Source organism: Trifolium pratense, linkage group LG3 (genome assembly GCF_020283565.1).
Source record: "Trifolium pratense cultivar HEN17-A07 linkage group LG3, ARS_RC_1.1, whole genome shotgun sequence".
Taxonomy (NCBI): domain Eukaryota; kingdom Viridiplantae; phylum Streptophyta; class Magnoliopsida; order Fabales; family Fabaceae; genus Trifolium; species Trifolium pratense.
This window is the reverse complement of record NC_060061.1, coordinates 11,103,710-11,128,140: the sequence shown is the minus strand read 5'-3', so window position 1 is coordinate 11,128,140 and position 24,431 is coordinate 11,103,710. Positions and strand designations below refer to the sequence as shown.

General features: G+C 32.6%; 3 protein-coding genes across 27 annotated transcripts; 1 reads left to right on the top strand and 2 right to left on the bottom strand.

Moving 5' to 3' along the window:
• Window positions 1-576: 576 nt before the first annotated feature.
• On the top strand, window positions 577-5,458 carry LOC123914210 (protein ECERIFERUM 26-like). Its single transcript, XM_045965279.1, has 2 exons — window positions 577-1,110; window positions 4,213-5,458. Exons 1-2 carry the CDS (start codon window positions 670-672, stop codon window positions 5,098-5,100), a joined length of 1,329 nt encoding a protein of 442 aa, XP_045821235.1. The 5' UTR covers window positions 577-669; the 3' UTR covers window positions 5,101-5,458.
• Window positions 5,459-7,653: 2,195 nt separating this feature from the next.
• On the bottom strand, window positions 7,654-11,302 carry LOC123914212 (chaperone protein dnaJ 20, chloroplastic-like). The gene is made up of 2 exons (XM_045965280.1): window positions 10,765-11,302; window positions 7,654-7,894 (listed from the first exon to the last, which is right to left on the bottom strand). The coding sequence occupies exons 1-2, from the start codon at window positions 11,188-11,190 to the stop codon at window positions 7,757-7,759; spliced, it is 564 nt and encodes a 187-aa protein (XP_045821236.1). The 5' UTR covers window positions 11,191-11,302; the 3' UTR covers window positions 7,654-7,756.
• Window positions 11,303-14,379: 3,077 nt separating this feature from the next.
• Window positions 14,380-24,337, bottom strand: LOC123914208 (uncharacterized protein DDB_G0287625). Of its 25 annotated transcripts, XM_045965262.1 has the most exons (11): window positions 24,179-24,318; window positions 23,268-23,798; window positions 22,138-22,572; window positions 21,461-21,977; window positions 18,956-20,592; window positions 18,813-18,867; window positions 18,660-18,727; window positions 18,164-18,573; window positions 17,722-17,796; window positions 17,328-17,471; window positions 16,407-16,662 (listed from the first exon to the last, which is right to left on the bottom strand). In XM_045965262.1, exons 2-6 carry the CDS (start codon window positions 23,791-23,793, stop codon window positions 18,827-18,829), a joined length of 3,156 nt encoding a protein of 1,051 aa, XP_045821218.1. In that variant the 5' UTR covers window positions 23,794-23,798; window positions 24,179-24,318; the 3' UTR covers window positions 16,407-16,662; window positions 17,328-17,471; window positions 17,722-17,796; window positions 18,164-18,573; window positions 18,660-18,727; window positions 18,813-18,826. The 25 variants fall into 25 exon arrangements, with proteins under 25 accessions (XP_045821234.1, XP_045821233.1, XP_045821230.1 ...); XM_045965274.1 differs by lacking the exon at window positions 16,407-16,662 and adding an exon at window positions 14,422-14,602 and having other exon boundaries at window positions 18,164-18,727; window positions 23,268-23,802; window positions 24,179-24,310; XM_045965256.1 differs by having other exon boundaries at window positions 18,164-18,727.
• Window positions 24,338-24,431: the final 94 nt, after the last annotated feature.

Sequence of the window (24,431 nt, the reverse complement as noted above, 5' to 3'; positions counted from 1 at the left end):
ATGTCAATTTGATAAAAAAAATTTTTTATCTCATTTTTGTTTTTTCTTTAATAACTTGATCTTAATATTTGTAAAACAATCAATGCGACACTTATAATAAACTGAAAAATAATAGTACAATATTCAATAACATCTAACCAAGATATTGAACTCAATTGATTAATGAGTTTTTTTCTAGGACAAATCGTTCAGGAGAACTCGAGTTTAATTTCTGATAGAAATAATTCTTAATCAAGTTTTTCTACCTCACGCCGAACTCTAGATTACCGGATCCCTTCTTCTATAAATTAGAGAGCTAATGCAAAAAAAAATATATATAATCAAATCTCAACCGTACGTGTTATTTTCAAAAGAATAAAAAACTCAACCGTTAGATCAAGACTATTTATGTCGACAACTAACTATAGGATTAAATTTCCTAAAATAAAAAAGAATGTACAATATCTTGTACGGACTATGAACCAATGGGAAAAATCATAAGTTCCCATTAATTCTCTACGCATCAATGTGGTGGTTCCTCACATATTAAATACCACTTCATAATAATTCTATATATTGGTGTTGCCATCCTCTCCTTTGGTGTACCAAAGCCTCTTTTCAATCAATCAACAAATTATTTTTATTTTTGCCAAAAACAAAAAACAAAATTATTTCTTATAAGGTGAAACTATGAATATGAATTTCTCAAATGAAGAGAAAGAGAGTTTGATATATGATGTAAGACTATCTTCAGTTGGACCGGGTCGGGTCACTGGATCGGATGTTTTCCACAACCCCGGCGGTTTGGACTTGGCCATGAAACTTCACTACCTTAAAGTGGTTTACTTATTTAACTCCGAGGCCATACAAGGTTTAACCATTACGGAAATAAAAGATTCGTTTGTCACTATATTCAACTATTACTTTATTATTTGTGGCCGATTTCGACGATCGGAATCCGGCCGTCCGTTCATCAAATGTAATGACTCTGGAGCTAGGACAATTGAGACCAAATGCACCAAAACCCTAGATGAATGGCTTGCTATGAAAGATTGGTCTTCCTATAAGTTGCTCTTTTCTCAACAAATCATTGGACCAGAATTATCATTTTCTCCTCCTATTTTATTGCAGGTTCTTTAATTTGCATGGACTTATATATTCATATGCATCATGCATGCATGCCATACACACCTTAACCATATATTTTAATTCTTATGATATAAATCTTAATAATTTACTATTGGTTTATTATGTTAAGATTACCAGTAAGAAAAAAGTATTGTATATCATATTTAGTCCCTTACGTTTATTTTAGGTTTTAAGTTGATTTTTTATATTTTAAAAGTTTTAAGGTTGTCTCTTAAATTTCTAAAATTTGAATTAGTTAATCCCTAATTAAAGCTATGACAATTGAGGCCAAATGCACCAACACTCTATAGATGAATGGCTTATTATAATGGATTGGCCTTCCTATAAGTTGCACGCTATACACACCTTAATCATATATTTTATTTCTTATAATATAAATTTTAATAATTTATTATTGGTTTAATATGTTAAGTATATCTCATTACTTACCATAATACATATGCATCTCTCTACTCTCTTTTATATATACTCCACTTCAAACAATTCAACAAATAAAGTAATTAAGCGATAAAGTTAGCATTTCTATCAAAAAAATTCTTTTTTGTGAGTTGGTGAATAGAATTAAGAGAAAAAAGGTAAAAGCTTATTAAAAAAACTTGAGTGCACACTCCTCTAGCCATGGTCATGACTCTAGCTAGAAAATCCATTATTCTTTGGTTATGTCTTTTTCTACAGTTGAAGATTCTAATTTAAGGATTTATATTTCTTATTTAAATATTCTCTTCCCTTTCCGCTTAAAATGAAAAACATAGGTTTTTTTGTGTTTTCCAAAACTTATTATGAAATCATGTGGATCCGACTCCTTTAAACAAGGAAATCATTTTAGAAAATAAAGTGAATATTTTATACAAAAAAAGAAGTGAATGTTATGGATTATTAAATTAATAAATCAAAGATAGGTATCATAATTATATCATAACTTAAATTTTAATGTTAATATACAATTACACTCAATTTTTTTAAAATTTTATTTAATACTAAAAAATATATTAAATAGTACAAATAAAATTTATTTTAATCTGTTTTTAGCATAACTACTAGCTAAGCCAGTTTAATTTTGCGTAAAAAATATTATTAATTTACTTCAATTAATTTATATCATAAATTTTTAAACCACGAGAATACATTTTCAATTTTTATTTTTTACTATATGTGTTAGTCTTACTTTTAATTGTTAATAGAATTCCAGTCCATGCATTAATTTTACATGCAATGTTACCAATTGAGCTATGTTCATGGGGTGTGAGTAATATATAATTTAGTGATACAATAATATTGTTGCGCTCTAATCATCGCAAATTTTAATATGGATTACTTTTTCAAGTGGTTCACGATGGACCAATGGATTGGTATTTAAAAAATATTTAAAAATATATTGTCGATACATTTATGTTTAAAAGTATAATTTAATGGTTATTTTCATTTTCATGATTGAAATAATGACTTAATTGACACTTGTTTGATTAAAATAACATATAATAAACATGTAAATAGTATTATTGACAGTCGTTAAAATTTCGAATAATTTTAAATATTGGTCTACAATAGAACACTTGTAAAACTAGTCCACCGTAATATTAGCCCTCTTATTATATATATGCCACATCATCGCTAGCTAAATTATATGAGACTTCACACATCTTGAATGACTCATCTTATAATTGAAGATTAGTATTAGCGGACTAACAAGATTTACAAAACTTCTAGACTAACAAAATTTCTAGAAATATATGGCCACGAATAGATTTTGCCTTTTTTTTTTTACTTAGGAATGGATTTGCCTATGTTTGCTACCATATTGACATAAAATTATTCATGGGTATGAAAGTTCCTTAAAATAAAATAACTTTCAATAATTTCTCTTATTCCCATAATTTTATTCTCAAAAAAATATGTGGAAAAAAAAAAGTTTCCATGAAAATAGAAATACATTTTAAATAACTTTTAATAATTTCTCTTTTATTCATCTTTATAAATAATTCTTAGGAAAATGTAATTAATATTAATCAAACATGATTTTTTAAAAATACCCGAAAATAAAGTTCTCATTATTATTTCCCAAAAATATTATTCTTAAAAGTAAAATTAACAAAAAATGTGAGTTTATAATGATTTTATCATGTTATCTATCTAAAAAAAATATTAACAACCTAAATAAACTCCCGAAAAAAAAATTATAATTCTTTCTTTATATAGGCCCGTTGTGACAGTCATGAGTCAACTCAATTATCTTACTTACTATGAATTAAATTCATAGCATATTCTCAAAAAGATTAATATAAATAAAATGACAGATTATCAAACTTTTTTAATATTGCTAAAGTCATAAACTTATTTATTAGCATCCTATAAAGATATGGGTCAATTTGTGATATAGTTTACTCAAAATCGATACCTTCAATTCCTATGTGAGATGTCGTGTGGTGAGTTGTTCCTTTCGAAAGAGTGTTTCCCTTAATCCCGGAGTTCATGTTTATTTCGGTCCATTAATTCTTGTTAGGAAAAGTCAAATATATATATATATTATTTTAAAAAAATCTATCTAAGTTGAAAATAAATCTGGGTTATTTTTGTTTTTTGTTTTTTAAATAAAATTAGTTAAACAGGAGAAACAGTACTTTTCACTCAAAATCATATATTTCTCATTGATAATAGTTAGGTCAAATATATTTATGAGTTATTTTAAGTTTTTTAAGAAACAAATAGATCATTTTAAGTTTTTTAGCTAACAAATCGGTCATTAGAGTTTCTAATCTGTTATACTATTATCCTTCTTCGAGTTTTCCTCCATTTCATTTGGGCCTCAATTGTTTGAGCATCATGGTTAGGATCAGATTGAGACTCAAATTCATTTTGGTTAACATCAAAATTAACGGTCACATCAATATTTTTGTAAATATTGGCAATAAGTTAGAAACTTAACGACCTACCTGAAAAACTTAAAGACTTAAATGTTACAAACACAAAATTCAAAAAAACCATGAATACATTGGGCATAATAATTATATACTCAGTTTTGCAATAAACTAGAGCCATGAATTGAATATCCATAAGAGGAAGCATTCATAAGTCTTGGTTTTGCAGGTTACTCAATTCAAGTGTGGTGGGATTTCATTGGGTCTTAGTTGGGCCCATGTACTTGGGGACCCACTTTCAGCTTCAAATTTCATCAACCTATGGGGCCAAACTTTGAACAATTTGAGCCTAAAAATTCCCTTCAACATTCCAAGATCCGCCCCAACATCCCTTAAACCAGGGCTCGAAAAGGATCCGGTTACGGTTAAACGAGTCAACCCGATTGGCGATCATTGGATCCTTGCCGACAGCAAAAAAATGGACACATTCTCCTTCCACATAACTAGTTCTCAAATGAACAACTTGCAAGCCCAAATTTGGAGTCCGAATGATGAACAAGTCCCTCCTTTTGAATCCCTATGCGCAATAATTTGGCGTTGCATTGCCCGGGTTCGAGAAGGATCCGAACCCACAACGGTGACTATTTGCCGACCTGGCCCTAATGGTAGGGGCAATGATATTATTGGAAATGACCAATTGATATGCAAGGTTGAAGCTGGAAACGAATGTTCTATTGTTGACACTAATTTGAAAATTTTGGCTAGGATGCTTGTGGATCAAGGTATTGATGAGAGGAATCAAATTGAGGAAGTGGTAGAAAAAGATAATGGGGTGACTGATTTTTTTGTCTATGGTGCTAATTTGACATTTCTTGACTTAGAAGATGTCAATGTGTATGACTTAAAATTGAAGGGACAAAAACCCAGATTTGTTTACTACACACTTCAAGGGGTTGGAGATGAAGGTGTTGTTTTGGTGCTTCCTTGGTCAAAAGATCCTAGCATAAATAATATTGATGGAAAGTTTGTTACCATTATATTGCCAGAAGATGAAATGGTGAAACTTAAATCTGAGCTTATGATGAATGGTGTTATGTTTGAAGGTGTTTATTACTGAAAAATTATAATTAAGTAAGTGTAAGAATAAAAAAGTTTGGTATCTGTGGAGTTTAATTTCTATACACAGTCGGTATAAAATTATTTTACACATATATTCAATAATGTATTATCACGTTATTTAATAAATGTGACACATCATGTATTTATAAACATAATATATACATGATGTGTCAATATATTATTAACGCATATGTAAAATAATTTTACACATATAAATTAAATTTTTATTTTGTGTAATTTATGTTTGATTGTGGTGTGGAAAATATAGATTGCAGTATATTATATTGGTTTATTTGGGCTCTCAAGTTTCAAATAATTGTTTGTATATTGGCATGCAAGGCCTAATTGCTTGTCGTATATATTATATTTTTAAGGGAAAATATTGTCATTTTTATTTCTTTTTTTAAGGATTCGTTTTATTTTATGTTGATTGGCAATTGCACGTATAAAAAAGTTTATAACAAAAAATACACATATATATCTTGTGGTAGTGGCCCTAATATCTAGTGGTAGTAGCCCTATAATTTTTTAGCTGGAATTAAGATTAAACTTAAAACAATTTAATGTATTTTTTTTATAAAAATACTTTAGGATAATAAAATCTCGAATAATTAGTCTTTGCTTGCAAATGCGTGTAAATGATACCTGATTTTACGTCAAGAAAAAAAGTTGTAACCAAAATCCAAAATCACGCATACACCTTATAATAAAATCTCTTGGTACATTGTCCCTTATTATAATTGATGTGTACTTCCATTTTTATCATTTACTACTAATCAGGCAGACCTTTATGGCAAACATGTGCCCTCCCTCGGGATAATTTGGAGTGTTTGGAAACCCATCTCTTTCCTTGAAAGTTTCATTTAATTGAACTTTAATAGAATAGGATAGGATGAACAAAATTTTCATTATCTAGCTAATTTAATTTCTTACTATTTCACATTTTGTTTAACTAACTAAGCGTGTGTTTCCAAAAATGAGAAAATACGGTGATACATACCGAATGTTTGTCAAATTCTTTAATTCATCGTCTATTTCTTCTATCTTTTATTATTTATTTTTTACAAAGTAAACAAGTGTAGAGAATATGTAAAAAAAAAAACAATTTAATGATGACGAAATGTGTCGGCGGTGACGACATGAAGTCTCATTGAATGTACTCAACACGCTATAATCGTTAAATTTGCATTTGCTCAATTTTAAATCCTTGACTATTGCATGAATTAGGACATGTTAACATTCTCCAAAAAAAAAGTATCGTAAATTATACGAGAATATACAAGAGAAAGAAATTTATTGAATAATGAAATTTATTGAATAATGATGATGATGATGAAATGGGTGACTGCAGTGACGACATTGAAGTCATTGAGTGCACTCAATCAAAAAGCAAGATTATGCATTCATACATAAATTGCACTTTACGTATAGCTGATGAAAGTCGTAACCCAATAACTAATTTTGGCACTTTATGGTTTTCTTTTCTTTTACAAAAGAAGTTAAGAGTTATAATTTTGGAGGTGAAGATGAACTACTTTAGGAGTTTGATAGTTTTAAACTAAATAAATAAATGACGAGTAATACTAATAATAGTCAAAGTATGTATTTATTTTTTTATTACATAGAGGGCAAAAGCCCAAAGAAAAAAAAAACTACAACGGAATAACACGAGAAATACATATTCCCATAGTATTTGCATGCAACACTGTCTATAGCCAACACGGTCTAAAATACAAGTCTATTTAGTATTTTTGAAAAACATTTCTCATATATAATCAAATAATTGATTTCGCCACTTTTATTAATAACGACATTCGTGACTTTTTTATTAGTTAGACAGAGACAACAATGTGTACCGTATATGAATTATTATAAAATGTACGGTTTAAATGCGTAAATTATGTCACTCATTTGTTGTCGCCATCGAACATTGCAAATCTAGGATGTTGTCGCCATCAAAGGTAAGTTTTTTTCTCTAATTGAGAGATAACCTAATATGTAAGAAAAGGGACGGGATCCTCTCCCGTGAGATTTCTACCGGAGAAAATCTAGTGACAATCTTGACCATTGAATACTTTTTTTAATAATATAGTAATTATCTCCTGCAAAAAAAAAAAGTGCATCGTTAGAATTTAACCGGACAAACTTTCACTGCAGAGGATCTCCTCCCGGAAGAAACTATATCCTTTTGTCTATATCCTTTTGTTACACTAAACCCTAATTTAAGTGCATGGTCATGGAAAGGCCTGATATTGTATAGGAAAATGTTATGTAAACACATTTATTCGACAAAAATACAACAAATATATTTTTTTGATTTTTTTAATATTTTTTGCATACCTCATTTTGCGTGCTTGTGAGTGGAAAGAGAGTTGTGTTAATTTTGTGTCTCAAAATTTGTGTTTGAATAACACACCTCTATTGTATATGACCTTGCTTGCTTACTTGGTTTATAAATGTAAACAAAAATTACAATGGAGCATAAAAGAAACTATATGTTTTTTTTAAAAAAAAAAGTAAACTATATGGTTAGCATACTAAAAAGTGCATATTTTCTAAACATTAATGTTATTATATATAATTTGATGTAGAGTATGAAAAGATACATATTTACATATACATTTATACACATAGGGAACAAAGGAAAATTGTAGTCACAATTCTTCCCTCTGCTGGCGCATTCGAGCAGCCCATGACATGTTCTCAGCAGCATCCTTGCTCTCACTTCTTCTCTTCAGACCAGAGAGTTGAGATTGCCAACGAGATTTCCATTCGCCTCTTTGTTCACTCACCTGATAAGAAAGCAACAACTTAGATCAGTATGTAAATTGAAAACCAACAACATTCAAGTCCTATTCAGTGAAAAAATAATTAGAAGAGTCCTATGAGCATAAAACACTGCAGTTTAGTCAGCTGAACAAGTAGATACAAAAGATTAAAACGTCGCCATCTAGTTTGAAGGCATGATTCATTAACATGATTATAAAAAACATGGTATGAATAAAAAATGATTAAGCAGATCACATTAGATAGACTCAGAAGGTAAATATTGTCATCATTGATTATTTTTGTTATATTTATATAAACCTATTGTCTGCGACTCATTCTATAAACGATTAAAACAATCAGAAAACAACCTCTGGAATTCTGTGATTAGTTTAAAATATAGACTGCTGATGAGCTGAAAAGCCAACTTTACATTTAATTTAATATTTAATACTACTATATTAATATTAACACTTGTTCAGATTTTGTGGTGGTGTAAGCTGGGATTGAAAAAGACATGTCCATAATGAAATAAATATGGAGTGAGAACCAAAAAAAAAACTAGAATAGAAGCCACAACATTATTTATTCTATTATTCATACAAGCAAAAAGTCTTGAAGACTGGTTTTCCATCTCTCTCAATTCATAAAATATATATCTATATAATTGATTATGGACATAGATAAGGAGTCAATTTGCAATTTTATAGACTAAGTAAATAATAATATAAGCTCACATCAGGAGAAAGCTGTTATATACCATAATGAAAAATAAGAAAAATGAGAAAATGCTAAGTTTTAGAAAAAAATTACTTAATTAGTGCCTACACCATACCGAAAACGTCAGTCAGATACACCTAACCAGGTTCCCAGTTTTTTATTTTATAGTATAAATTATAAAATTATAAATTGTTTGACTGCATACCAAAGCACACCTAACAAGTATGCTTGTTTCATGCTTCAATGGTTTTAAACTTCTATTTGCGCTCTTTTTGGGTCAAGTAGCCGCCTAGTGGCAGTGGCTAGACTCTCACACCTTAAATGTGGACAAATGGGGAATCCCATGTTCAAACTCAGGAGACTTCTATTTTCACTTTTAACAAGAGTATGATTAGTTTGAGAAAATATTTTTTTAAAGCTATCACTATATATTTACTTTGGTTCCTATTTTAAAAGGATTTGTACATGAAACAATGAGAACAATTTACGGTAAGCAAAAAAAAAAAAGTGAAAACAAAATGATATTTTTTGTAATTAAAAATGGAAGCAAAATGTATTCTGAAACTATACAGACCCTGAAGAGTTTCTTAAAATCCTAAAAAAATTTAAACATAAAGAAAGAGGGGGATGGCACAAAGAAAAGGAGTCATTAAGCACCAGAAGTATCAGAAATCACAAGTGCAGGATGAAGCAATTTTCATTCCGCCTCAAAATTTTATGATACTCCTTACAATCCAATTTTGAGGTTTTTTCCTAAGGTAACCAAATCAGTTGGAAAATAATTTTGAGACTCATACAAAATAGTCTCACTTCACTGAGATTTTATTAAGTTTCAGGCTCAAAAGTTAATTTGATGTTAAACTTGTGTAAATTTTAACATATCATAACCAAAACTAACTTTTTGCTCAACTCTTATCAAACTGAGGTTTGAGAGCAAAACTAATTTTAACATATCATAACCAAACAAGATAATTTTTAGCAAAATCACATTCTTCCCATGTGAAATCAATTTAAGGGATATGAACACAAGAATCATCTACTATTGAAGTAAAAAGGAGCATGACCTAAACTTGCTTCGGAGACCAAAAGCTTCTCAAACAAAAAAGAAACAAACAAACAAACCAATAAAGAGAAATCCATCACAGAAGTTATGATAACAACCGTCATACACTGACAAAACTTGAGAACAAATTCCAACCTCAAAAAAGGGAAGAAAAATATCCTAACAAAGAATAGATCAGAACCTTCACACAGCAACCTTTCATAATCAAAACAATTAAGGGTTTGTTTGGATTGACTTATTTGAACATTGAACTTATCTATTGACATAAACACTTTGTGAAAATGTTTGGAAGAGCTTATGGAAACAAACAACTTATGACATATCTATAAACTATTTCAGCTCAAGGGCCCATTTGGATTTGGCTTATTTTTGAGCTTATGAAAATAGCTTATACAAATAAATAAACTTTTATGTTAATTTATAAGTTTTCACTAACAAAAATTGTATCTTTATAAGTTGTTTTCTCATAAATTACATTGAAAAAGTTATAATAATACATAAAAGCTTATTTATTTGCATAAGCTGTTTCGCATAAGCTCAAAAATAAGTCAATCCAAACAGGCCCTAATTCCATAAAGCTCTACAATATAGCTTATGAAAACAGTTCAACTTTATTTTATCATTTCTAATAAAAATAACCAATACATAAGCACTTATGCTATAAGCACTTAATTAACAAAAATTATATCTTCATAAGTTGTTTTTTCATAAACTACCTTCACAAGCTTATAATAATACATTAAAACTTATTCATTTGCATAAGCTATTTCGCATAAACTCAAAACTAAGCTAATCCAAACGGGCCCTAAGTCGTTTAACAATAGATTTAATTTATATAAACAATTAGTGTAAAAATGTTTTAAACATACATCCAAAATCTAATCATAATGAATCATATATTAGTTCCTAAATTGCATATCAATCAATTAAACTCCTTAACAATTATGCAGAACAATAACAAACTCAAACTAAAACAACCCATAAATTCCAAAACAATAAATAAACAATAAAACACAAAAATCATAAACAAATTAAACAAAAAAACACACCCAAGTAAAAAAAAATCAAATTTTTATAAAAAAAAAAAAGAAAAAAAAAAAAAGAAGTAGAAACCTGATTATCAGAATGATTATATCTTTTACGAGCATTGAAAGCAAGATGAATCCCTCTAGCCATATCTCTATCATACATAATTCTCCTTGAAGGATCAGATAACGTTTCATACGCCTCCTGTACCTGAATAAACCTCTTGGTATACTCTTCGACCCGACCCGGTGGAGAAACATCAGGGTGATATTTTCTTGCTAGTTGTTTATAAGCGCTTTTGATATCCATCAATGAACCGGATTCGGATATACCGAGAAGATCATAGAAACTGAGTTGGTCGGCGACAACGCCGTCGTTGAAAGTGGCTTTGAGTTTTGACCCGAATGAAATTCGGGTTATGGGTTTGGGTTTGAAGGATAGTGATGGTGGAGTTAGTGTTGGAATGAAGAAGCGATTATCGCTTCCGGGGATTGTTAAGCCGTAACAACGCATCTCTCTCTTCTTTCTCTCTGTTGTGTCTCTCTTCAGTCTTCACTCCCTCTCTCTCTCTCTCTCTCTCTCTCTCTCTCTCTCTCTCTCTCTCTCTCTTATTTGTAGTTGAGGTAGTATCTGTTTTTATTATTTTATGGTTTTATTTGTTTTTTGCTATATTTTTTTAGTGACTTATTTTCTATTTTATATTTTTTTTATCTGTATTTTATTGCTTTAATGGAAATAATAATCGAATGATAATTCATGTGTTTAATTGAACTTTTTTTCCTTTAGTACAAGCAACACACCAAAGTCCGGGGGACGATAACCCGCAGCAACCATACCAAGACCTAATGAGAGATGTATCGCTCTACCTCTGTTTTTGGCGCCAAAAATGAACTCTGGCTCGATGGCACTGAAAATGTATCGGAGCTCAAGTGATTCATCGAAGCGACAAGAACTTGAAAATTGTTCAAGTGTCAGTAGTGGGACGGAGGATTTCAATATAAATCTCTGCAGATATTTTCTCTCTAACACATAGTACATCTCAATAGTTAACGCACTATTTTATTGATTAAAATTCATGGGTCCTATAAAAATTATTTGTTGATCCACATTATTTCATGGAACTCGTATGAATATCGACCAATAGAATAGAGTGTGTCCATAAATTTTTTTTTTTAACCATATTAACTTTTTTCCTTTTTTTTTCTTACAAAAACAAACTCAAATTATTTCATTAATCAAAATATTATAGAACCGAATAGAAAAGACAACAACTAATTATAAAAAGAAAAAGAACAACTTTGTTAAGAATAGACCATCTTAATTAAAGTATGGGCAACGATATTTGTTTGTCATCTAATCATTTTTTACTTCAAAGTTAAAAAATAACAATAGCAAAGTGTTTGAAATTAAATCAGTAAATTAAGATATTATACCAATAATATGTGATACAAATAACTGATATTACGTTGTTCCAAATACGGTTGTTCCTTTGCTTCGAAATACTCCAAATAACGTGATTGACACACAAAATTTTGTCTTTTCACGAGTTGATGCCTTGATTAATGACTGGTGCGCTGTGCAGCAGGCTAGACCTGATGTGATGGGGCAGCATACAACTACTGAGATTAAATGGACCAAGCCGGCCAATGGGCGAGTGAAATGTAATATTGATGTCTCTTTTTCATTGCATAATAATAGAGTTGGGATAGGTGTTTGTATTCGAGATGAGAAAGACACTTATGTATTAGCGAAGTTTGATTAATTCTCACCAATTTGTGATGTTCGTGTCGGCAAAGCTTCTGGCTTCTTGTTAGCGTTATCTTGGGTTCATGAATTAAATTTAGGACTGGTGGATTTTGAACTTGACTCGAAGTTGGTAATAGATAGTTTCCATTCAAATAATCATGATGTTACCGAGTTTGGAGAAATTATCTCACATTGTAGAAGACTTTTCAACGCTTTTTATGTTAACTCTAGTGTTAATTATTATTATTTTTTACAATAATTTTAGAACAGAGAATAATAATATTTTGGAAAAGATTTTAGCGATCGAAAAATATTTAAGACATTGGCGGATTAGAATAAATCCTTCTATTGGAGTTTTTTGTTTTGTTTTGATCATATGATGTGATCAGTTTTATAAAATGGAAAAACTCTTTATGGTCTCGAAAATATTTGTTTTTATGGTCTCAAAAAAAATTGTTATCCTTAACGTTTTATATAGTTCTGCTTTTTTTATTTTTATTCAATTTGTTCTTTTGTGTAATTGGTTTGTGGTTGTCATTAATATCTTTTCGGCAACAAACGAACAAAGAGGTTAAGAACTAGAAGTAGAAAGTAAAGAAAATATGGTTGTGGTTGTGGTTGTGTAATTTTTATCTTTCTTTTTTTTTTTTGTTACATGCTAAATAAAGAAAGGAAAAACACGACCAAATGAAGTATTCGCAAAGGGAAAAAGTTTCAGCCGCGTCGTTTCTGAAAAACTCTAGCATGCCATTCAAAGGAGAAGCGTGAATCGAGAGGCTGACAACTGAAAAAGCACCAAATTTAGCTAGAAAATATGCGCATTTGTTTTCCCTATCTAAAAGTGTGACAAATAGTATAATTGTTGTGAGATGTAAAATACACCGTTTGCCTTATAATGAATTTCATTTTTTCCTCCCAAGTGTCTTAGTTTATAGTCCATCATTCACTAACTTAATGGACCTTTCCAAAGATTTGGTGTCTAGACCCAATAAACTATATAACTCTAATATCCATATATGCAACTCACTCGTACATGAAACGTAGAGCTGAAACACGCGTAGCTCTCGTCACTTATCCGTGCAAATTACGTATAGCTGAAGCACATGTAGCTCATGTCCCTCGTGCGTGTAGATCATGTGGAGCTGGTGCACGCGTAGCTAACATATCTTCGTACATAACACGTAGCAGGCCAAGTCGAGGTCCAAATGACTTGCATAATTAAAGTAAGGGTGGAGCTCACCATGGCCTGAATGACCACATTGAGCTTGCCGTGATGAAGGTTGAGCTCAACATGACCTGAATGGTCAAACTAAGCTATATACACGTTAAAGGTAGAACTTATGGTTGAGTTGAGCTAGACATGTTAAAGATGGATCTCATGGTCGAGTTGAGCTGGGCATGCTGAAGATGAAGCTCACAAAATTGAGCTAGGCGTGCTGAAGGTGGAGCTCATGGCCGAGCCGAGCTACACATAACGAAGGTAAAGTTCATGGTTGAGTTGAGCTAGACATGCTGAAGGGGAGTTTATGGTTTAATTGAACTAGGCATACTGAAGACAGAGTTCATGTATGCTGAAATGGAGTTCATGGTAACTTGAATGATAAAAGTGTAATAAAGTACATATAGGGTGATCCTCCATACCGGTCCACAGTCCACTAAACTCAAATTTGTTAGGACATAAACATTTGTTCTTCATCAGATCAAGATATATCAGTCTACAATCCAACAAAAACATCATACCTTTGTCATTCAATAAAAACGCAAGTCATTATCGTTGCATAGGGTTAATAACATCGTGAATGACTTTATCTTCATCTTCTTTTCTAATATTCCAGCGCATTATAACACATAATTAATGAATAGGGAGTGAGAGGTCAAATAGTTATGTGGACTTATTAAGTAATTTCTTTTCGAAAAATTGATAGATTAGTATTTAATTAAATAAGGGTATTAAAGTGTTGTTAAAAAAAGTTAATAAATTTCTGTCAAAAAAAAGTTAATAAATATTGTGTTAATATTTCAATTTGACAAATAACTTGGGACATACAATTATACAAATATTGAAGTATGTAAATTAAAATAAAACAGAGAGAATAAATATCTCTATTAATTATAGACAAAGTACAATATATTAGTCAAGTTGGTGTCATATTTTTTGTCTTTTCCTTTTTTCTTCATCCTGTACCAAAAAAAAAATATAAATTAACAAAAAAGACGAATATTGAAGTGTGATTTATGAAACTTATAAATAATAAAATAAAGAGAATAAAGTTCATATGAGTTTAATTCAATCGATAAAAACATCACTTTATATATATATAAAAGTCAAAATTCAAACCCAAAATACTCCACTTAATCCCCTAAAAGGTGAAATTTATATATTTGACCAAAAATAAAAATAAATATCTTTACTTGTCCTAGACAAGTAAAATCCCATATGTAACAGCCAAATTGGTGTCATATAAATCAAAAACAGTATGATAAGAATAAGTGATTTAATTGCTAGAATGACGAGGAAAATAAGATTGTGGATGAGGTTGGAACTTGGAAGTGATATTTGTCTTCTTGTTCTTGTTACATACATCGACCTTATTTATAAATAAAAAAGAATTTTAATTTGGTGTTCACATATATAAGTGAAAAGTCATCAAATTAAACTTTATTCAATCTTATTATTTCAAAAATACCTATTGATAATTCTCTTATTTTTCAAGATCAGTCTTAGGTAGAGTACTTGGAAGTGATAATTCTCTTATTTTTCAATGTTGAGAGACTATAATAAAGATATGTTCCTTATCTAATCTAACGGTAAAAAACTAACTTGACCATGGTGGGAAAATTTATCACTTCCCCATGCTAAATGCCACCTTACCTCAAAGGTTTCGAGGATAACAAACTCCCTGATGGAACCAGAAGAGGCAAGCTTTGGTTATTACTAGATAGAGATATTTGAAGTAATCAAAATAGCAATTAACCTTCTTATATTTCTATACCAAAATCATATTTTAAATTGGATTTTATCATGTGACCGTACATCAATGACTCCACCATTTTATTTTACTCTTGTAAGATCGCATAAATTTTATACTTTGATTATTTTACCCCCAAAGCAAAGGATTTGAATCCCCTATCTTTAAGGCGGAAAATGTTAGGTGGTTTTAAGCAAAAATTGGATAAAATAGAAAAATGTTATTTAAAATGGAGAGAATCTATAGTTAAGGATCCACTTTCCGTATCGTATATACAGTTATTTGTTTTCCTTGAGAATATATTAAAAAAACGTAAGGAAAAAAAATAAAGTTAGCAAAAGTTGATTTGAATTGTTGAGAAAATGGATTAAGATCTTAAAGAAGACTATTTATACCCTCCATCATGAGATTGACGAATTAAAGAAGCTGAAGGATTCTTCCCCCAAAATACAGTACTAACATGATTTAATAGATCTATTTTATTGGTTGTCAAAAAAAAAAAAAAAAAAGATCTATTATATTAGTGTTCTACATTTGTCATTACTCATTACAATCTAAAATATAGAATTAACATCGAGTTCTAAATTCAGATGCCCCGACCAATGACGCTTTCTTGATTTTAATAGATAGATTTTGTGATTACTGTTAAAATCACTTGGTAGAAAAGAATCCAAGAGTCATAATAACATACAATCTTAATTTTTTTAACGCATATACCTAAATTTATTCAAATTATCAACATTCTTGAAAATTACATTTGATTCTAAACATGACATGACAGCATCCATTCTCTTAACCCGCGCTATTTAACCCTTCTACTAAAATTTCACTCCATTTATAAACATAAATCACACCTAAGCCACTGATTACTTTACTATTGCTTGAGGGTACAGAGCTTCATATATACCAGAAAAGTACTGCCCATTCCTGAGCCCTTAACCTCATATTAGTAGTTCACTTTTCTTTTATTATACTACTATGCAGAACTAAGAACAAATTAACCTCGTGGTAATACCTTTTCTTTACTTATAACTATGCAGAACAAACACATTTCGGCAAGACCTAATTCCCTAATATAAACTCCAACTTATAAGGCTGCGGTCAGTGACCAGACCAGTTGGTGGAGAAAAAATTGATTATACAAGGACAAGTGACCCTAAAAAAATAAGGAAAAACATAACACAAAAAAACTTGAGAACAAACTTCACAGAATCATCTGGTGAAAGAGATTCCGCAGCTGCTAATAAGATCATCATATCCAATGCATAACCTAACCAGAAAAAAGATAAATCGGGGAAAGAAGAGGGTGGGAAGAGAATGAGAAAGAAAAAGAAAATGGGTAAGCCTTCATATGTGATTCACAGTCACTAACATAATGTCTTGTGTCCTCGAGTTAGGAAAAATTCTAGAGCTATCAAGTATCTCTCTCATCATCGAACTTTGCCAGGCTCCTCTAAAGTGAGTTTTGGATTTAGAGGATAAAGTAATACAGGTCGACCATTAATGAGGAAAATATCAACCATTGATATTTTAACACAATCATGATTTGCTGTGCATATACAAAATATCAACAGTTGATTTATTAATTTATGGTTGAAAATGAGATCCCTTACTTTATCCTCTAAAGCAAATTGCTCACGTTAGAAGAGCTAAAATTATTGTTAACAACTTTATACTTCAAACCACAATCATATCATTAACACAAGAAAAACTCACAACACATAAGACAGAGAAAATCAGTCAGAGTGCATAGAATTGCAATTGCAGAGTGAAATATGGAAACATCACTATGAAATATGAAAACAAAAAAACTAAATGAAGCACTACAAGACTAAAGAGATTATGTTCATTTTAAAGGTGGCAACTATACATGCAAATGTTACTGAAGATCCTACACATATAGCGGAACAACCCAATAGTTTCACGGAGAATTACCTGTTGAAATCAATTGCATTTCAGCATTTACTTAAAGAATATGCTGTAAGTCAGCCAAGTGCTCAAATGCTACATGATGTAACTCATTGCAGCAACATCCAGGTTCAGTTGACATATAGAAGCTTTACCTAACCATGATAATGGCTTTGGGGGAAAAATGGGAGAAAAGAAAAAGAAAAAAAAAAAAGGGGGGAAAAAAGAAAAAATGGAAAAAAAAAATGCAGGACAATATAAGACACCAGGTGATGATTGTAAAAATATTGGCAAACAGTACTTAATGCAAACACTGAAACATATAATACAAAGTTAAACAGCTCTCATTGCTCTCAGCACTTATTGGGGAAAAAAATGAGACATGCTCTGAAGCATAGAGCATCGGAATCTGACTGCATACCTTAATTTATAAAGAGAAAATCAACCCGGCAAAACTGTATCTCAAAGCTCCAATGGATTTCAATGTGAATATAACCTGCATTTGTTTTGGGTATAACATGCCCACCGTGCCACAAAACATGAGTAAATGAAATGGAACCTATTGGTGGGCGACATAAAAGAATGTCGCTCGCAACTAAACATGATCATACCACGAAAACCCCTGAAGAGTATATAATCTAGATACAACAGAGACTAACAAGGCAACATGAACTAAAATATCACTAGAAGATTCAGTTTACACATTTCTACCCTTGGCCCAAAAAGTTTTAGATGTATATAATCAGGAGACTGGTTAATTTCAGATTCCACCAGATTTTAAAATTAAATATCAAGAACCAACATAGTAAACTGTGACACCTTTAATTAAACAACAGTATAGTTAAAATAACATTCCAACATACATTTAATCAACCAGTAAAAGAAGCATGATATAGTGCTGCATGGTTGATCATGACAAAAGTAGGTCATTTCTTGAAACCTTAAATCACACCAACAGCTGTGGGATTCTACATCTGATCTTTTCCAACCCAACCTGCAAAAAGAAGTAAACAATCGAAGAAGTTCATAAGCCAACAGAGAATATTCTTGGGACCCAATCAAATACTGGAAGCATCATCTGAGAATAGAAGTTCTCCTAAGAGGTATAGTCTATCTGTTGCATCCTTAATAAGAATATGCTATTATCCGATAATCATAAACATGTGCATAAATCTTCAACCATAGACAAAACCATGACGAGTGCAGTGCTTTTTCTCATAAGATTATGCTCTGGTGAAGATAAATCATATCAGCTTCCGGTAACACAGCTTCCCTGATCAGCATTTAAAAGCAAAGAACGTGGATTATCCTCTTGTTTCAAGTACTCCACATTTGAGATGAAATAACAGAAATCTATACTTATAGCTATATTGTTAGCATTGTCTAAAGCCAGGTAGAAAGTTTGAAATCATTGAGATCCACCACTCCTATTAAGCACAGAAAGCAACTTAGCTTTAATAATAACACACAAGTAATCAAATTTGTTCAATAATCAAGATCATTGGCTATTACCTAGGCGAGCTTGCTTAGCATTTCCCACTTCCCGCTTCTTCTACACATTTCCACCCTGTATCAAAGAATAAGATGAGATTTTGCAACATCTAACCTTACATGATTAATGTAAATGTTCAACAGTAGGATAGGACTTGCCATACCTGGGTTATCATCAGCTCCAGCATTTTCAGTCCACCCATCTAACTTTGTGTTCTCATTCTCAGAAATCAACATTCCATTACCATTCAGGCTTGTTAAGTCCTTCACATGCAAAATTGGTTCATGTGTGGCCTTGTCAAGATGTTTTGAATTTTCATCACCGGTACCATTTTCTACATCATTCAAATGGTGCTTAACGTCTGCAGATCCAGAATCAAATTTTGTTTTCCCTTTTGATTCGTACTGCTTGAAATTTTTAGGGGAAGAACCACTCCCATCATATTGCTGACGATTTTCTGATTTTGATTTAGACAAGGTTTTCTCTTGGTGCTCTGATCTTTCATCTTTATTTTCATAATCATCACCGCAGTGATGTTTGGCATTAGGAGACTTTGACCTGAATCTTTTGTGTTCAAAATCATTCTCATCTCTATGTGACGAAGTGCCTCCTTTGTCATGCTTACCTTCTGATGATATTGACCTGGAACGCCTTCTATCACGATGCTTTGACTTCTTATCTCTATTTTCACCAGATTTACCTTTAGAATGATGCTTCCCTTCATCAGACTCTGACCTGTTACCTTTTTTATCATGATGTTTTGACTTTTCATGTTTGCTTCCATCCTCTCTGACATCAGTCCGATCCCTATTTTCCAAAGATCTTGATCTGGAGCGTCTTTTATCACTATGCCTTGATCTTCTACTTCTGTTCTCATCCAATTTCCCAGACAAGCGACGCTTATCATCCACAGATTTTGACCTAGACCGCTTCCTGTGCCTGGATCTGCTTTCATCCACTTTTCTAGGGGATGATCGCCTCCTCTGAGGCTTCTCGCCCACAGATATGGACCTGGACCGCCTTCGCTCTCGATGTTTGGATTTTTCAGGTATGACTTCTTCGTTTTTGTCAAAGGAGTTAAGCTTATCATCTGAAGATACGGACCTCCTATTTTTGTTTTCATCCAGTTTGTCAGACAAGTGATGCTTATCATCGTCCACAGATTTTGACCTGGACCGATTCTTGTGCATGGGTCTGCTTTCAGCCACCTTTCTTGGGGAAGATCGGCTCCTGTGAGGTTTCTCATCCACAGATACTGACCTGGACCGCCTTCGCTCTCTATGCTTGGATTTTTCAGGTATGACTTCTTCATTTTTGTCTGAGAAGTTAAGCTTATCATCTGAAGATCTTGACCTCGAGCGCCTTCTGTTTCTTAATTTTTTCTCATCAATCTTTGGAGAAGACCTACTTCCTCTGCGATTACTTGGAGAACCAGAATCAGCACGAGACTGTTTCCTTCCTCTATGAGATGAACTTCCTCCGTGACGTTTTGGAGAAACAGGAGATCTCCTTGAATGAGGGCTCACACTCCTACTTCTGTTTCTTCTCGAACCAGATGAATGATTATCAAGAAATCTATCTGAATCCCGTCGTCTGAACCTATCACTATGTTCCCTGTTGTCTCTATACGACCTCCAGTCCCTTTCATACCTTGGATGATGATGGAACCTCAATGGTGACCTGGACCGATGAACCTTAGAATGGCGGGCAGGTGAGTATGAACGAGACTTCCTCCTTCTCCTGTAATTGATAGGAGATCTTGACTTTGATCGTGCTCTTTCAGGAGCGGGAGAAGGTGATCTACAAAAGGGAATTGAATTTTAGATTTAGAGACACCTTTGGGGGTGGGGGGGGGTTGCCACCATATTTTATTTTAAAATAATCATGATCAGCGATAGAATTGCCAACTGTCAGGCCACCAACAATATGTTACTTCCTTCTTACCTTTGCTGCCTTTGACTTCTACTTCTACATACATAGCCCTACCATTTCTAACTAGAAAATAATAGGAACTTCATTTGATTCAAAAATTTCAACCACACTACTCTAAAGTGTGAAACCTATAATAATTTTGTCAGTCACTAAGGGACAAGCAAAATTATGTACTTTGAACAGAATTTATTATCCAAATTATACATAGTTTTTCTCATGAAAAGTCTCCTTTCTGTTCACACATAACAAAAACATATCAAGCAACTTGGAATTCTCCTCAGTATATTGGTGATGTTGCATATGAAGCTCACTTTTTTTATCAAAAAAGTCATTAATATGTAGCTATAAATTTATTATTCTATACTATATTACTATCTGGATATTGAAATGCAGTATACCTCATGCTTTGACAATCATTATATTTAAATTTAGTATACTGATATACTTAACCTCGTCATGTGATATAAAGTAAAAGAATTATGGTTTTCAATTTGCCCCATTTGTAACTTAAAAACACACATTTAAGGCGTCTTTGCTCACTTTGCTACATCTTATGTTTTTTCAAGCAACGCGCTGAGTTCATGATTCCTAAAATTACATATGCAGGACATGCTAGCATGATGCTACTAACAGAATTTCAAACAGCTATAACATTAAAAAAAAAATGAAAGAAAATATACAATGAGCAAAAATAGTATACATTATCCTTAAAAAGACAACCAACAAAATATCACACCTGGATTTCTGTTTCAGCTCTTTTTCTTCATTTTCAAGTCCATCAGGATTCAATTTCTTACTTATTTCTAAAGCTCGTGCTGCTGCTAAATCTGTGGCAGATTTCATGGTTGCAGCTCGGTTAGCAGCCTGCTGTGCAGTCATTGTTTGCTGCATAATCAGTGCTTGCTGGAATTGCATCTGTTGCATGGCAACAGCTTGCTGCATCATCAAAGGAAGAGAGGATGAAGCATGTGAAGAATTCACGGTTGGTTTCGGCGGAAGTGATTTAGCCATTTCAACATTCAAAGGACGCCCCCCAACATCAATGTTGTTCAATGCCATAGCAGCAGTTGCTTCTTCAGGTTTTGAGTATTCTATATAAGCAAAATGCTTTGACTCGGTGATTGTACATTCAACAACAGTGCCACAGAAACCAAAGAGTTGTTTTAGCTGTTCCGCAGTGAGAAGTGGGCTAAGATTGCTAACTTGAAGAGTTTTCTTCAACACATCCTCCTTATTGGCTTGGTCAGGTGAACCTGATGATAGTGGTAGCAAAATCAGGAATAAGAAACAACTAGAAACAGTAAAGAAGACAATAAATTAAAATCTCAAGGAGAGTAAGTACTCCTACAAGAGTTAGGCAGTGAAGAACACACCGCCAACACAGAATAAAAATTAAGATAGCACAAAACATACCAGCGGAATCTTTTGCTGACTGAGCTTGCACCTGAGCTGCATGAGCTTGAAGGGCTTGGGCAGCAACTATTGCCTGAGCGGCAGCCATTGCAGCAGCAGAAGGTGCCATAGGAGCCTGGCTAAGTGATCCCATTGAAGTTGTGGCAGCTAAGGCAGTCATGAGCAAATTATGAGGTGGGTGATTCAAATTACAATCAACTTTTGCACAGCGCCCATTCAAGTAATCGCGACAAACTTCCCCAAGTGTGGCTCCAATTCCTGGCAAAATAGCACCCCCAGAAGTTCCAGCAATAATTCCTGGAATCATTCCCAACAATCCTGGGAATGCCCCTGAGACAGAGCCAGAGTAATTTGGCATGTTGGGCATAGTTTGATTAATCATATTTGGATAGGAAGATGCAGGAGCTAAACCCAGCAGTCCTCCATTACTATTACCTACGAAAAAAGAAAAAAAAAACAAATCAAGTTGTTGAAAATTCACTACCATAGAGGTTATTACAAGCCAAAAGACAGATATGTTTGCAGCAGTAAGGTCATCTTTATTTTCTTCTTAATTAAGGGTTTTATGATACAGCATAACGAATATCAAGAACAAAAAGTCAATGACTTTAGTAACAAATCCTGTTGTCCGAAATAGAGGGAGCATTCTTTTCAACTTTGGTATTTGTTACTCGATTTATTAGATTTAGACCCTAGTATTATTCCTTCCTACTCATAATTATATACCAAACAAACCAAAAATGGTAAGTATAAAAGAGAAACCAAGTAGAACTGGTGGTTATCAATGCCAGACAGTGTGCCCTCAAAAGTCAAAACGCTATAGTGGGATGACTGCTATTCAGAATTTTCTATACATATTAATATATTATAATATATATATATATATATATATATATATATATATATAATAAAGATTCTTTTCTGAAACATTTAGCTTCAATTCAATTGAGGCCTGATAATGGCCGCTACAGAAAACAGCTCCGCTGCATACTTCAAACAGCAACCATTGGACGCGATTGACAACACATAATATCAACTCAAAAGAACCACATTGTGCTATATACATATTCACATTCACATGCAATAAACATTAAAGCAGAAGATTTTGCTGTGTTAACAATGATGAGTACCTGCACTGAAAAACACAGGGAAGGGACTGCCATTGATTGGCCTGCCATTACATTCAACATTGACCATATAATTCCCTCTCTTAGGCACCACATAAGTAACCGTATAAGTCCCATCACCCATATCCTTCACAATCCCTTCTTGATCAGACCCTCCAACACCCAAACCTGGCGTCACTTTCACCTTAATTTGAGCACCCCCAGTCGAAACCTTCCTCTCGTCAGCATCCTTAGTCACCACAGAGAACGAAGAAGCCGCACAGGCAGTTCCTCCTGCAATTCCAGTGCCAGCAGCAGTGCACTTCGAAGGATCAACAGGCCCAATGGGCTTATGAGACAAGTCCTCATATTCATCCGAATCACTATCCGAATTAGCAGCCCTCTTCTCATGACTTTTCACCAAACCCTTAAAAGTGGCTTCAAAAGCGGCTTTAGCTGCCGCATCTTTCTCAGCCTCGCTCTTAATCTTCGCTTCCTCCGCTTGTTTCATCCATACCGGTTTCACAACGGCCAAACTCCGATCAGCCATGAACCCTAACTTCAACAACAACACAAAAATTGACGAATCTACAATGAATACCTAATCGATAAAGTAAATAAATCCTCAAAATAATTATTCAACTCAACTTCCGTCAACGGTGTAAAAAATTCCGAAATTGAATCTATAAACCCTAAAACTAGGGGCGAAAAAACCCTAGGAAAAAAAGTAAAAATAAATTGATAATCTGAATATTAAATTGGGAAATAATAATCGAAAAGAAATTGATGGAGAAGAAAATTGGTTTGGTGTTGATGTGATTTGGAAGATTGAAGAAAGAAAAAGGGTTGAGGAATAGGCTATATATGAAAACGTGTTTTCGGGGGAAGGGTAGAATGGGAAATTGAGAGTAAAAGATATAGCGATGAAGTCGTACCTGTTATCCTCCGTTTGGCGGCCAAGTTTGGTGATGGAGGGAGAGGATTGGGTGGAATCCAAATCCTGATCGATACACGAATGAATGAACGAACGAACAGGGTCAGTGTGATCTATAAGGGAACATGCTTACGTGTATTTTATACTTACTTTCCTAATTGGAGAAAAATAAAATATCTTCACAAAAAATATAGAGATATTTTTTTGGTAAATATAAATAAAGATATTTTTTAGTGAATGAATTAAATAATATC

Excerpts from the sequence above, each read along its gene's own strand:
- LOC123914212 (XM_045965280.1), bottom strand. The coding sequence starts at position 11,190 with ATGCGTTGTTACGGCTTAACAATCCCCGGAAGCGATAATCGCTTCTTC. Across the intron at positions 7,895-10,764 it reads ATAATCATTCTGATAATCAG|GTGAGTGAACAAAGAGGCGA; the intron begins GTTTCTACTTCT and ends CTTTCTTATCAG.
- LOC123914210 (XM_045965279.1), top strand. The coding sequence starts at position 670 with ATGAATATGAATTTCTCAAATGAAGAGAAAGAGAGTTTGATATATGAT. Across the intron at positions 1,111-4,212 it reads CTCCTCCTATTTTATTGCAG|GTTACTCAATTCAAGTGTGG; the intron begins GTTCTTTAATTT and ends TTGGTTTTGCAG.
- LOC123914208 (XM_045965273.1), bottom strand. The coding sequence starts at position 23,793 with ATGGCTGATCGGAGTTTGGCCGTTGTGAAACCGGTATGGATGAAACAA. Across the intron at positions 21,978-22,137 it reads GTCAGCAAAAGATTCCGCTG|GTTCACCTGACCAAGCCAAT; the intron begins GTATGTTTTGTG and ends CACTATCATCAG. Across the intron at positions 18,868-18,955 it reads TGGAGCTGATGATAACCCAG|GGTGGAAATGTGTAGAAGAA; the intron begins GTATGGCAAGTC and ends TCTTTGATACAG.